Raw genomic sequence first — 15845 nt, 5'->3', positions numbered from 1 at the left:
TATTTCTATGAAAAGGCTGATAATTATAGGGATAATTCTAAAGTTATTTAACTTTAAATGTACCCAAGAAAAGAAATTTGCTCTAATCAAGATGACTTTGCACAGGATAAAATAACTGTCTTGATGATGCTCACAAGGCTGTTCTTACATGTACAGTTCTATTATGGGGCAAAACTTACTTCTTCTCATTTAGATGGATGGTTCTACTAGATTTTTTAAACGAAGTTCCTCAGAAGAAGTTTTAATATTAGGTACTAAAAGTCCTAGATATTAAATGCAAGGAAGAAAATCCACAAAATAGGTGAACTTGGATACTTGAATTGTTTAACAAAATTGGCATCTAAATAAATGAACTGAAAAACAAATCACTCTACTGAAAATCTCTTAAATTTTTCTGTAAATTATTCCCTACTATAGCTATACTGAACTGCAATCTCTGTTACATATAATTCAAGACAACGTACATGATTAAATAAAACCAAAAGGCTTAATTAAGGAAATAAAAAAAACATTAAGATATCAATTTAATTTGCTACTGTCACTTACTTGAATTATATAAATGAAATTGTAAGAGGTACCACAGATCAAACTGACAGCAGTGAAAAACATGCTATTGATAAAGGGCATCTAGAGATACTGCACTTAAAGTCATATTTTAAAAAGTATATTCCTACACTCTAGTGGCGGTGATAAAGCAGAACCCCATTGATATTAGAATGATTTCTCAAGGGAAACAGTAGTAAGCAGAGAAATATGATGATGCAAAGTTGGATCCACAATAAACTGAACCTTTTTCTTACTTAGAATCTATTAGCCAAACAACTTAAACTATTAACTTGACAAGTAACGTAGCAAATACTTGCAGCAAAACCACCTTGTTTAAAATCTAAAATTGTTAGGAAATGCAACCGTATTACTGAAACATATATGCATATAGTACTAAAGATTATGTACTCAGCAAAATGAACACTTCAACTACCTCACTGAAGCACTAAATCCTCTATCAGATAAATAATGCATTGCAGGGACCATATAGGGTCTGTACATAAGTTTAATCAGATTGTAGTGCTTGACAATATTACCATATAATTTGTTTTGGAAATAAGTCTACTTACAACTGAGTCTGCATCTGGACATTCCCTATTAAAAAAAAAACAACAACATAAAATCCCATTATAAAATGCACAAATTATTTTATTCATACAATTCTGGTACTTTCATTAGTATTTTCAATTAATTTGAAACACTGTATTTGACCCTTTTGCCTCTCAGACTCTGTTAAAATTTTCACTATAAATAATCCACATTCAATTGAATAAGATTTAAATAAAAGCTGAAAGTTTATGCTCAAAACACAGCAGAAGAAAAACTCAAAAGAAATGCTGAAAAAGCAAATTCACACCATAGTGAAGCAAAAAAAAAAATCAAATGCAGCCAGGAGTACCACTCTGTATTCTGGATAAATATGCTTTTAAGAGTCAGGCCTCTGTTGTTGATATGCACAGTAAGTAGAAGTCACCAATTCTAATGAAATAGTACGCATGCACTTGCAAAACATTTTGGACAATAACCAGTTCCCAAAGAAATTAAGAGTATTCTTAGAGGAATTCAGAGCTTCCCTCTTTTGGAATTTCACTCTTTAGTTGTGTTTATCAAGCACAGTTGCAGTCAAGCACTAGAAGATGTCAGAAAAAATAATACAGTACGCTCCTAAAAAGCACTATATAAAAAAAAAAACCACTAAAAAGCACTAAAAAGCACAACACAGGTTGTTTTTAAACAACCAAAAAAAAGGCATCAGCAGAAAGGCAGTGATTGCAAGCACATTATTCACAAGTGTTATATTTTTCCTCTATAACTTCAAGTTAAGCAGTAGTATTTAAAAAAATGAATGACACTGATTCTCTCTGATGTCTGCAAGAAGCAGAAGCAATTACATTTACAGAATGTAAATACTTGAGTAGCATACAAGTCCTCTCTAATTTGCATCCTGACAAATAAAGCCGTAAGTGCCACTGAACAACAGTGTTTTTATATCACCAAACTGAACATACTAAACACACACTTATAGAAAAAAGAGGAAAAAAAATTGCAATCTAAATCATCTTCTCTGAAAGGCTAAATGGGGTAAATGTAAAAACAACAGTGTCTTTAAAAACAGGTATGAAAACTTGCTAATATGGAAGCATTAATATGAAATACAGTAAAGCCTGTCAAGGAACTGACAGTGAGATGAAGGATCCCATCTCCTCTGAAAGCCTCACACAAAAGAAAACATATGTGACCAAGTTTCTAATTGACTTAGTCTTATCTCCCTCTGGTGGCTGAACTGAATCCATAGCAATACAAAGAGCTATTTTAGAAGTAATTTTACAGGTCGAAGAGACAAAGTATTAATTAGACTTCTCTCAAAAGACATAACAAACAGATTTTCTGACGTGGTTTTAAAAAGTGTCTACTCAAACAAGACAGTCTGAAGTCCCTAAAAGTTAAGCAATGTGAAAGATGGGAGGCAAACTACAATGAAAGTAATTCAGTCCATAATGAAGGTTTTAAAAATTAGTGAGCTAACAGATCTCAAAAAGTAACAGCAGATCTAGTATCATTGCAAGGATCTCCAACAGCACCTCTCAGGATCCGTTCTTGAGATACAAAGAAAAACTCAGTAGTTTGCAAATTCTGGTAAAGTGGAAAATGAGGAAATCAGGTTTTAGACAGATGTGCTTTTACATCACTAAATGCATGATTTTTCTTTTAAGATTAAAGAACTAGGTCATGCTGCTAATTTACGTAACATTTCAGCAAATGTGGATTCTGTAAGGGAATTTAAGGATTGTAAACAAAAATTAAAACAACCAAATCATGCAAAGCAGTGGTTAGAAAAAGAAATTAAATTTTTGACTAACCTTTATAGTAATACGTAATAGAATACACTGTATTTCCTCGAGTAAAACCATTACTAGACACAACATCTAGTTTAGGTTTAAAAACTGTATGGACAAACTGAAAAGCCTATGAACCATGAGAGTTTTTCTAGATGTGGAAAGCCTGCCCTACTACGCAAACTAAACAAGCCTACAGCCTAATTTAACAGGAGATTATGAAAGGACTTGACCTCTATGTGCAGAGAAGTTTCTGATGATACAGATTTTTAACACTTGTATAGCTTACAGAAGGATCATCAGCTGAAGATGAAATCAGACAAAATTTAGACTAGCAATAAATTTTTTTAAGGAGATCAGAATATTCTATTTAAGCACATAATGAATCCTCTGTTATTTATTTTTGATGTTCTAGTTATTTTAGAAGCTATGGATTAATGCAAGAATCTCTGTAAAAGCCTATAGCATGTGTTACATCGGAGGCCAATATCATGCCATCATACTTCTTTCTTTCTGACCTCAGAATCTATTCATTTTTGTATGGTGTGTAAATATAGAAACAGATAAAATAGCATAAATCAAATTTCAGTCCAACTTGTTGAAATCAAGGCAATTTTTTTCCCATTTCAGAGTAGCTGAGCTGATTTGTATTTTCTGATGACATCATTGTGTCGTGAAAACCAAAATTTTTTCTAGAAAGAGACACCTATATTATCTTTCTTTCAACATTAAATAAAATGTCTTTGGGGAAAAGCAGCTTTTAGAAAAGTATTCAGATAACTACAATGGATAAGCATGCAAAGGTAGAATGTGTTTTCCATAATGTAGAAGCCAGTTTTTTCAGCCCTCAGTGCCCCAAAAATTTTTCCTTCTGTTACAGGTCAAAGCAAAACATGATCTCTGAGTAAAGATACATTGAGTCATACACCTGGGAAGAGTTAATTTGAAGCTTCCAGGCCTTTACTGGCTCCAGAAAACTACTATTAAGAGCCCTAAATCTTTGCTGGGGCCAGATTACATTTCATCATCTGCCAAAGAATGAATGGAAGGAGATGCCTGGCTTGCAAGGAGGTTTACAACATAAGTGACATGGGATTAGCTTGAGTAATAACCCACGTGGTAGCAAAATAATTATTTTGTTAGACCATAAAAGCTGACAGCTATAGAATTCAACCATACAACAATACTATCAAAATCACTCTTTGCAATTAGGTATATGCAAGACACAAAAGGTGAATGATCAAGCATACTTTTTTGCTGCTATTTGATATGGCAACAGTTTTGCATCACAAAAAAGAGTGTGGTAAATAACTTTCCAGAAAGAATGGATTACTTTAAAAATGGGCACTAAAGCTGTTTAAAACACCAGTATTAACAAATATGTATAACATTCCTCTAAACTTCTGGTATAAACCCATTTTTTTTGTTAACATCAGCTAATGTTTATCCCCACACTTTTACTAGTTTTCATACAAGACAAGGCTTCAAGATGGAAATATACTTACACAGATTCAGTATCTTTTTCTTTTTTCATTATTCCTGATAAACCAAAAGGCTTCCTCTTCCGTGGTTTTATCCCTGTGGAACAAACACTTTTCATTTAAAGATCAAAGAGATAAGTATGTATTTAGCAATGTTTAGCAATGCCAAACATGGGTGCACACCAATGCCAATACATTTTAAATGCTGCCACAAGTTATACAAAAATCTAACAGCGGAGATAGGTATAGAGTCAAACTAAAGGAACGTTATTCCAAATTGCTCTTAAGTAACATACCAATCAAAAAATTACATTAAAATATGGTTCAACATATTAATAAGTCCTTATAAAACTGATTTGAATTATATGTCCAACTCTCCAACTTGGATATGCAGACTATCTTTTTTTTTTTTAATAGAAAATGGGTGCACTGCCAGTTTTGAGGAAAGGGACTCTGATCACAGAAGCTCAACAGGAGCTTCCGGAATAGCCAATGCACTCAGATCAGAAACTGAACCCTGCCTCTCCCAGCCACTGCTGTTCAACACCCTGTTGTTATTTCCCTGCATGTTTCCAGTAGCTACAAGCCCCCATCTCTCCCAGGAAGTAGGATCTTGGTCCTGTAGAAAAAGAGAATATCTTTTGGCTTTCAGGCTGATGCTGAGTTCATGATTTCCCAGTGCTGCAGCCACCTCTAAGGTTGGCTCGCTCTGAATCTGGAACCATGCCTCCCCTCTGTCGTTTCTTCTCTGTTTTTAGAACTCGATACATACAGCTATAGTACAGGAAAAAAGTTTGCTTTCATACCTGTTGAATGTACTGAAATTAAAATACATTTAAATATTCCATCAGACTTACTAGTATGTCTGCTTCTCTCCCCAGTTTTTGCTGAAGCAAAATAGACTGCCAAACAAAATGACTAAGTGCAAGCATCTGATCCAACTAGTCTACAATTTTCTTCTGATGTATGATTCTACTGACAGCATGCTTTTGAGCAAAATGGTGGAAATTATTTGGTTTCCAGAACCTAACAACTGACAATTTAAGCACACCATTTAAAAAAATCATTATATTCCCCTTTACAGAAATACATTCCACAGCACATAAGGAATCTCTCCACACTTAGAAATCTTCTGGGTTAAATAACTTAAAACTTCTCAAATCAGGTAGCTGTAAACTCAGCCTATCTTATATATTAATAGAGACAGAATTTGCTCCAAAGTTATTTTTAAATGCTAGTCTGGGCTTTATTTTCTTTCTGTGCATTATGCAGCCCAAAACAAGGACAAACAGTGTATGAGAGTAGCTTCTGAACATGGATTGTCTCTGCTTCAGTCAAAAAAGATTTTAAGTCTCAGCTGCAGTCTTGGCAACTAAAAAGTTGTCGGCTGCTATAGCTATACTGTCAACTCCTCTGTCCCAAAAGTAAATACATAGCTTATGCAAATAAAGCAGTTCTTAACCACTTAAAACAATCCCTTAAGCAAAATAAGCTATGCCAACAAAGAAAGACTTTGCGACCATAACGCTGCATTAGACTTGGTGTAACTAACATGGTAACAATGGAAAGAGCCTGGGCCATGTTTTGACACTTGTAAATTAAGTTACAACACAGTCATAAATGAACCAAATCCAAACCTCTACAAGGACAGGGTCTTAGCCAAAGTATATTTATAAGACACATTAAAATTTTCTGACCGTTCTGCTTTAGGCTTATAAAGTATTGTAGGTCTTATTTTTGTTGAAGTTTGTTTCTCAAAAGGAAAACTGCTTTTTAGTCTACTGGAGCACTTTCAAGTTATACAGATTCACACACTGAATACCCTTCACTCCACAGTTTCAGGTCCTTATCCACAGCATTCTTAAGTAAATAACTATGCTGCAACAACTCACCTTCAACTGCACTGGATGTGTTACATTCTTCAAATTCAATAGGGCCTTAAAGAAATGACAATAAAGATTAACATTAGGTCAAATTTAATCTAAGATATTTTAATGACTATTAATATCTCCTGAAAATACTAGATAATCTAATTATAAATTTAGATAGTAACTGAAAACCACAATTACCCTGCCAATGGTCAAATAGATTGCAAAATCGTACATGTACAGCAAATCATTAACTATTTTCTCTCTTTCATACTGAAAAATTAAAATATTACTGCACACGGTCTAAAACCAATCCAATCGCCTATGTTATTACAACCACGTGAAACTTCTCCAATTGGTGTCCTCTTCCCATTCAAACTTGCATTTATAATATTGTACCGGTGAAAAGTTTTCAATTTATCTTCTTTTAATGAACAAGAACTATATAAAGAAAAATCAAAACGGAAAAAAGCACAGCTATAACCCTAATTTTGAGATTCACACTTTTGCTAACTTTGCTAGTTCACACTTTGTTTGTTCACACTTTTTGCACACTTTTGTTAGTTCTTCTGATTCCTCTTCACAGCCAATTACCTAGACAGTTAAAAGTGGCATGTAGAATCTTAAACATAGCAATAAAGAAAATTAAAAACTTTAAAAACATCATTGACTAAACAAAACAAAAAAAAGCAGAGAACACAAAGTTCTGTATCTAAATAAATTCATTATTATGGCTTTTCATTACAATTGACACAAGGTAACAGACAATTGTCATTGCAAAGTCCTAACCCTCATTCCTTCAATCTGGCCAGGCCTAGAATTTATTTAACCCCACTATGAGCCATTTTAGGGAGCAATCGTGCAGAAAAAACCAGTGATGTTCTGTAGGACCTTTTTCAGGTAATGGCAGAATCACACCAGCACTTGTGGAAGTGCAAAGAAAACAGAGAGCACATGCAGGCAAGCACCATTACTTTCAGCCCATACTAAGAATGAGCCCTTTGGACCCTGTTTGGAGCCGTAGCTTCCAACTGTATCCAGAGGGGAAAAAAAAAAAAAAAAAAAAAAAGAAGTTTAACATGCTGGCACTGTGAAAGAGGGGTTATTACTTATCTTTTTGTAATCATTTTGAGGGAGTGCACAAAAGTTTATAGGCACATTACAGATACGACAGAGGAGAAAAAAATCCATTACCAATTCTATATTTGAGGGCAGACAAAATCCACTCCCCCACTCCCCTCCTCACACCTACGCAACTACTCAAGTGTGAGTTTACAATTTTGAAAATGTCAATTAAAACCAACTGGAAGTAAAGCAATTGTGGAAACCTCAAATACAGAAACCACTTTCACTCCTGCCCCCAAACATACCTGCTAGTAAGTGCTCTGATTTATTTATTATGAAATTTAGTATGATTATTCTTGAACATTCACCATAAAAACAAGAGCTGTGCAATTTTCAGGGTGTTTTCACATAAGATAAGAGGTGTACTTGAAAGCCTTTTCCAGGATTTTCACTTGTACTCTTTTCAAAACGATTATATCATACTCTTAGTCCTAAAATAAATACATGATATCAACAGATCTCAGATACAAGAAACATGGAGACCACAAGCTTCAGTTTGATTTTAAATAGTACAGCATAGCAAATCATTATGCTGCAATTAGAGATGCCACAATGAAAGTAAAAAATAATTTAGCTGTGAATTAGCATTCATTTGTGTAAATTACACAAATGGCATTAATTTATATTTGATTCATGCAGTTAAATACCTCAAATGGTTCTATTTGTAATGTAACCCCCAGTATGTATATTTAACTCTTGCAGTGCAAAATTGTGTTCAACTCAATATAAACACATTTTGATACCATTTCTCAAAACTGCAAACGAAAAAATTCATGTTTATGTCAAACAAATAGACAATTGAGAAGCTGATGGTGTAACTCAATACTCACCAGCGTTAAGCAAACTGAATCATTCTAAACAAATTAAGTAAAATATACCAGATATTTTCTTTGAAATTTTGCAGACTTCTAATGTGTTTTTTAAAAAAACAGGTGTGCTGAAAATAATTACTTGTATTTATTGTAATTAAGACCAAGTCTGCAAAATTTTCTCTGCCAGTAAAAAAGATCTGAGTGTTTGTAAAACTAGCAGCAGGATGAGAGTCTGGGACTAGCACCCATCAATATGCCATCTATCATGATGTAATTGTCTGGCCTCCAAATGAAGCTCTTGAGAGCAGAATATCAAAAGACCAATCTCAAATGACAGTTTTAACTGCCCTTTAAATTTTAATTATAAAATAATTTCAAATGCAAATTTAACTATTCAATATAACAGGATGAAAAAGCAAAAAAAATCCAGAAAAATGGATTTAGAGAACTGTAGAGGTCTACATCCCCACACTGATTTCATCAACATTTTATTTTAGGAATTTAAACTCTATTGTTCAAAATATATTGAGCAAGAAATTCAGAAAAATACCATAAAACATAGAAGCTGAAGAACAAATCCATTATTTCTTCAGCACTACACTTCAGACAATACAGTTTTCATCACTTTGCTAAGGATTCAACTACTTCTGTTTCTTGCTTCTATACATATTCCCATTTGACCAGAAAAAAAAAAAAAAAAAAAAAAAGCCAAACCAACCACAAACACTCCTTCCCAAAACAAAAACAGAAGGAAAAAACTGTAAACAACAGAGACTTAAATATATTTTTAGAGAAAAACATTACCCAAGCTTTTTCAGAATACCATCTTTTTCTTTACCCTTTCCAGTTACTAGGTCTGATTCCCAGACTTTTAAGACTTTTACACTAACGATTAAAAAAATATTCAAGGCTCAGGTAAAACTCATCCTTATTTTGGATCAGTACCTTTAACTTTCACTTCTAACACAAGCAGAAAGCAAAGACTTTCTTTAACAACACATACAAGGTTCTGTATTTTACCCATTACACTTGCCTAACACTTGTCTTTGAAGGTGGGTTTTTTTACAGCTTGATGAACTTTTTATTTCAAGAGACAAACATTCATGCTTAGTACAGAAATGCACATATCAGAGATCGGATTAGCACTTTCAACTAGATGTAACAAAAGCTGGTTCCACCCTACAAAATTCATTTCACTCTTGCAACAACGTATTCTATTCTGATAGGGAAGATTATAAACGCAATCTCAAAAAATCTCAATTACCGAAGACAGTAATAGAGACAGAAGCTGGGCAAAAAATTTCAGTAACCAGATCCTGCTTTTCACTAAGGTCTATGAAGTTACCTTGGAAATTTTAAATACACTTTCTTCTTAATTATATCTATTTGCTTATTTTGTGCTTCACAAAATGGGCAGAGTTATCATAGGAGTCCCTTCTCCCTTCATGCACTCTCTTTCCTTCCCTGACATCTAGTAGCTGCTTTACTGCAGTAAAGACAAATAGCAATCACGAAAACAGCATTTACTTACAACAAATTGTGTGAATCAATTGTAATTCAAAAGCATCTTTTGATGCTAACTTACTTTTCCTACTTAACACAAATTGCTATAGAGCCCTTCATCCTTTGGGGTCTCAGAAGTTCAAGGTGACAGTGGCTATCCTTAATGAATCCACAAACACTACAAAATTAAGTTTAGCATTTTTCTCCAACGCCCAGAGATGTTTGCTGGTTTTGTAAAATTTGTATTTAACTCGTCCCCATCAATATAACATATGCTGCATTATTTGCTTGAAACAAAAGCAAATTCATACATTTTGCCATTTTGAGCAGAGTAGAGTGAAATTTGTAGCAGTTTTTAATTTTCTTAGAGTTTAGTTCTATAACTTCAAATCTCCCAATAGTTCTGCTTCTTATATGCATGCTGTAAAGAGTACCATGTTTTGCCTGGGGAGCAGTATTTTTACACCAAAATAACATTACAGAAATAGCCGTTTTCTGTGGTGCTCTATGGCAAACCAATTTAGAAAACAGGATAGCTGTGATGAGCTTTGGGTAGCCCACATAACAGCTGGAGTCTCCTGTGGGCAGATGCCTTTGTGCCCAAAGATGTAATAATACTATAACCCAGCCAGAAGTGCGTACTGTGACCACATTGTCTCCTGTTAGAACCAGCTGCAGTCTCATAGTGAGCCAAAAGGCCTTGGGGACACATCGCTATGGGAGTGTAGCACCAATAAGGAATTCAGATGCTTTATTAAGAAGTTCCCCTGTATTGACCACTGTACTTGTGTATATGGAAACAAAAGCATCTGCACTATCGCTGCAAAAAACTCTCGACAAACTTTCTTCTCTGAAGCACAGTAACATCTATCTTTCTGATTCCTGACTCCTTAATCATTAGACGGTATAGTCAAAAGCTCTAAGTGGGTTGTGTTAATGGAGATTCCCAGACAGATGTAATATATATAGCTGCAAGTAAAAGCATGCAAACTCATGTGCAGGTATCACAATAACTCTTGTAACAGCTACACAAAGATTTTAAGGTGGATGAATTACCTCTTCTCTATGAGGCAGAAAAGTTTTCTTAACAGACTTGTGCCCAATGATTGAAGTATAGACAAAGGCTTAACACCAACAAGGATTTCAGCTCAAAATCTGGAAGACAATTTCTGAAGCAAGTATACAGAGGCATTGTCCATTCCAACACCCAAAGAAATAAATGCAATTGTTTCACATTTAGGAAGTATTGCTGATGTTGGGGACTGAAGTCATTCCCTGAAGCAGTCTCCAGAGTCCCTGCCCATTGCCATACTACAATAATGATAATAATGATGATAGTAATCATATTCTGCTGTACTACAGTCAAAGCATTGAGATTGCCTTTGTTCTTTTCCTCATAACAAGACAAGACAACAATATGAATTGAGATGGAAGCCTATTCTTAAGCATTAACATGAACACCAAATAAAATCAAATGCTAGAACTAAAGCAGCACTGTACAAATCAAAAATATATTTTAAGAGACTTATTGGAGTAAGTAAAAGGTTATGGCTGAGATCTAGTCCAATGTTTGCAAAAGTCTCCGAATTAGTGTTCTGTTGGCTTAAGCATGCATAGTTTCAGGCTCAACATAACTCTTTTACAGTCTAGCTGGCCTGTTGTTACATGGATTCATGGAATGGTAACTACGGCTTAAGCATCTCAAATACCTGTACACAGACTTCAAAGTATTTCTACTGTCCACAGAACAGAAAAAAATAATACAATGCATTAATGAAGGTTAACCTTTATAACAGAAAGAGAGATGGGTACCTAGTGTGATTTCAGACACCTAAGGACATATACCTAGCTATCAGGATGATAATGAGAATTTAGTATTCTACAAAGGGAGCAGGCATCAAAAACCAGTAATCTCCTCTAACTGTATGTAAACATTTCCACCAAGTATCATCCTAAAGCATTTCCCAAGGCAAGTTGCTGCAGCTCACAGCATTCTACCAGTCAGGACAGATATGGGCATGAAGAAAAGGCAAATGGTTTTACAGACACATGGAAGCAGACAGCTGCTATTTGACAAGAGACTGAAGCAAATAAATCAGGAGTGGGTCAGTTCTTAGGCTCTTGAAAATGAGGAAGCTTTGGTTTGCTAGAACAGAAAAGGCAAAAGGTAATTTGAATGCATGGAATGTTTTAAGTTTAATTAATCTAATAACTTACAATAACTGACACTGGCATAAATTAAGCACCAGTGAGTCTGCAGCTCCGAATGCATCTCTTGGACTGTTTAGAAAATACACTTACTGTTTTTCTGGTTACAAGAGACATGTGAGTATGTGGGCTTTCATAACACTAAGAGACAAAGAAGATGGCTAGCAATAAGGAGATACTGATCTTATTCAGAGACAAATGAAGAAAACATAATTACACTGTAAATTATATTGCAGTATGTACTACATATTTATCCCGTGTCTATCAGAACAGTATTTTCACAGTATACACACGGCAACTACAGAAGAGAGTTTATAAATAACAACCTTACACCTGTTACTTAATTTATCTACAAAGTGATACTAATTATCATGAAGACAGTCAAGTTTGTTGTCAACTGCCATGAAAAGAGTTACAAAACCTATCTCCACAAAACCCTAGAGACAGGTTTTCTAACTTCTCTGTGTATCTCTTACATAAAACCTCTGTAAGGAAGAAACTGGGAGAATGTTTTGCTAAGGTCAAAACAATAAAGTAATTTACACTTTGCTCAATAGAGGGGAAAAAATAGTTTTACTGTTTGGATTCTTAAACAAACAAGGCAAATACAAAAGCCAACTACTATTATGAGGAAGGAAAACATAATATTATGTCATACCCTGAAAAAGAGCCCCCAGTAAGTATACCAATGAACTGGAAAATCCTGCGGAGCTAAAAAGGTAAACAAATCAAGAAGTCAACAAATCAACTAAAAACTGCTTTACGTTTACATCTGGTTTTGGAAACTATCTCCTTTCTAGTTTAAGGGAGGTATGCATAACAGAAAGAAACATTATCCCACCCAAGCATGTATTTTTATTAACTACATTTAATTTACAATAACTGGAAACACTCACTCAAAAAAAAAAAAAAAAATCTGCCCTTCCCCCCATCTTGAGGAATCAGTTTACACACACGCATGCACACACATAAACATTAACATATCTATTTCAAGCAAAAGCTTTTAAAAAAACTACATAAATCTATACTTGTAGTTACAAATACAATAACAAACCATATTCTTGTTTTTGATAAAAACAAAAGTTTGTCTCTTTGAGTGTAAATCATGCATGAAAGGAGGACAATTTTTTTTAAGCTGCATATGCTTCACATGCTGCTTCAAATGGCAAAGCTTTGCGTGCCTGGCTCAGTGCCAGTTGACAGCTCAGCTGGATATCAATGCACATTCTGACCCCCCTTGCAGCGTGTCACTTCTGAATTGTTTCCGCAGTAGAAAGTTTATTCAACCTCTCTCTCAAATTCAGTGGACCGACCATCATTCTGCTATTTAATCATAGCAGAACAGGTTATTTTTCTGACAGCACTAAAGCCAGACAGCAATTCCTAATGAACAGCTTGATACAAGTGGAATTTCGACTGTTTTAGCCTCAATTAATTCTGCTGTCAAAACAAATGACTGCTTTTAGTGTTTAGATGTTAAGCTGCATCACAAAGGTCAATTTTGTATGTACACAAACATACAAGCAATCTTTTTCTTGCTATCATCTGATCCTGTGACAAGTTTGTCAAAAAAATTTCAAGCTTTCAAATTTAAAAGACAGGAAGCCAAAATATATTTTCTCGACATTACTGTTTTGAACACTAACTTCTCATTTTTATAGCCTGTCCAAAAAAGAGAAGGGATTTTATAAAAACATAAGGAGAATTTTATTTTTCCCTGGAAAAGGACTTCTTATTGTAGCTTTAAAAAAAGAAGCAGCAAAACCAAATTCAAGCATATCTTCCTTATAGGAATGCAGACTGAAGATGAACGGCTGTCACCATCTTTGAGGTAAGTAACATATTTGTGATAAATTTATCATGCTAGTAGCAGACTGCTGCAAGCAAACGTTAGTTTGTGGATTGGGTCAGCTCTACTTTGCCAAAAAGAGGAGAAGGGACAGAGAATACAAGTGGCCTGTTAACAGGCCAATCTGATGCAAAATATTGAAATAATACTGGTAAAATTGTATCCTTTAATCTAATTCTACAAATATACAGTTCAACCACAATAATCACTGAATTTCTGACTACTCTTTGTTAAATCCTCAGGATTGTGTATCAGCCTATCTGATATATAGCCTCTAGAGATGCTAAAGATTTGACTGAATCCTCTTTTTTTTTAAGAATTCGTGTTGAAAAAAGAAAACTATAGCATGGTGATAGTACTCCTTTCGAAAAAGAAAAGGAAGAGTTGATAGTGGCAGCGTAAACAACTACAATCATCAGTAGCAACATACGTAGCACTTCCAAGGAAAGTCTATTTTTAGATGAAAAATGTAACATACAAGGAGAGCATCTACTAAAAAAGCAATAAATTCTAACCCTGATTCCATTACTAGGCTTCCAGCCCTGCACTCAGTTCACCGGATCAAAGGAAACATTATTCAGGCTCTTCTGGTACTGTGGGTACAAGCTCTGGGAATACAGCAAGTACACTACTCTCAAGGGGCAGTACTTCCATGTGGCTTACAGAACAAAAACAAAGCAGAAAAGGATCATAACCTGAATAGCTTTAAAATAATTATTATTGTGGATGCCCCATCCCTGGAAGTGTTTAAGGCCAGGCTTGATGGGGCTTTGAGTAACCTGCTCTAGTGGGAGGTGTCCCTGCCCATGGCAGGGGGGTTGGAACTCAATGATCTTTAAGGTCCCTGCCAACCTGAATCATTCTATGATTCTATTATCAAATAAGATGTTTGTCAGCAGCAAGGAGAGAGATTTTCTTTTTACTCTAAACTAAAAAGGTGGCAAAGGTCTCAGTTACAAAGAAAATAATTTTTATTGCTCAGATAACACAAGAATTTTCAACAAGAGACATGAAACACATACCCAAGCCAATGTTTCAAGTCAGAGATCTAACTAGCTTGCAACACCTGAATATGACAACACTGGAAGTTTCAGATACAATTTATGAAAGCACGAGGTCTGTGAGCAGCAAAATTAATGTCAGCTAAGACACCAAGCTGCAGAACGCTATGTTCCTCAAGTCCCATTCTTCACACCACCCCCAGCCTCTTTTCTCATCCTTTGCTACTCTTTTCCTCTTTTGTACTTCAACTTCACCCCATATTTCCTGGCCAACATACACATACATACAAACATACACTCAGTTGTTTGCTGACTCTCCAAATGAGTAACTTACATCATTACAACTGCCTTTCCCTTATATGGCATGATCAGTTTGGTTCTTCTCTACCCGACTCCTCACTGTTAGAAAGTCTTTGAAACTTCTACTTTCCCATCTAATTGGGTTGAAAGTCTTCTGAAAGCTATATGGGTATGTGGGGAAAAATACTAAGAAGCAGCAGAACTGCCTAAGTCTAGTCTATAAATATAATTATCTGTAACTAATGGATCTGGCTGACTGCATGGTGCGTGACACCTTCTGAAGGCAGACCCTGCAAGCGTGCAGTGATGAAAGAAATGCACAGACACATTCAAATAGTTTTCTTCTTAATGAAGAGTCAGCTAAGATTTTGGAACACTAGACATTGCAAATATGTGAAATTATAGCCCTCATCTTTAAAAACTGCTTCAAAGAATCATGTAGCAGTCATGCACTGTCCCTGTAAACCAAGAGGATATGGTTTCTTACTGAAGTTCTGAACTTAAACCCATGAAATCATCAGAGGTTAAGATGTTTAATGGGACCTGTTTCCTAAAAAGAAGAAGGTGAATAATACAATTTACAGTAACCATAATTTTTCAGAGACAAAAATCTTTTTTCACTTAAATAAAATTCTCTCAATGGGAACTTTTTCCTGCTTCGTAGTGCTTTGAAAGTGTTTTCATATTTACTTGTACAGAAGATTCATTTTGTGGGAAGGGAAGAAAAGTATATATGCTTAACGACCTCTCCACCCCAACTGTAAAATGGGAAGTATTAATAGTGTATGACAGTTTCCATACATTCAGCATCAATAA

General features: G+C 34.9%; 1 protein-coding gene across 1 annotated transcript in view; it reads right to left on the bottom strand.

Moving 5' to 3' along the window:
• FCHO2 (FCH and mu domain containing endocytic adaptor 2) overlaps positions 1-15845 on the bottom strand; it is a 92810-nt gene that overhangs the window by 36823 nt on the left and 40142 nt on the right. Inside the window, exons 9-11 of the mRNA XM_074166765.1 lie at positions 6256-6300; positions 4388-4460; positions 1116-1140 (exon numbers count right to left, since the gene is read on the bottom strand). Coding sequence (XP_074022866.1) covers positions 1116-1140; positions 4388-4460; positions 6256-6300 — 143 coding nt within the window. The remainder of the gene's footprint in view (positions 1-1115; positions 1141-4387; positions 4461-6255; positions 6301-15845) is intronic.

This window comes from Numenius arquata, chromosome Z (assembly GCF_964106895.1).
Source record: "Numenius arquata chromosome Z, bNumArq3.hap1.1, whole genome shotgun sequence".
In the NCBI taxonomy this organism is placed as follows: domain Eukaryota; kingdom Metazoa; phylum Chordata; class Aves; order Charadriiformes; family Scolopacidae; genus Numenius; species Numenius arquata.
The sequence above is the reverse complement of the archived record's forward strand: the minus strand, read 5'-3'. Positions and strand labels throughout refer to the sequence as shown.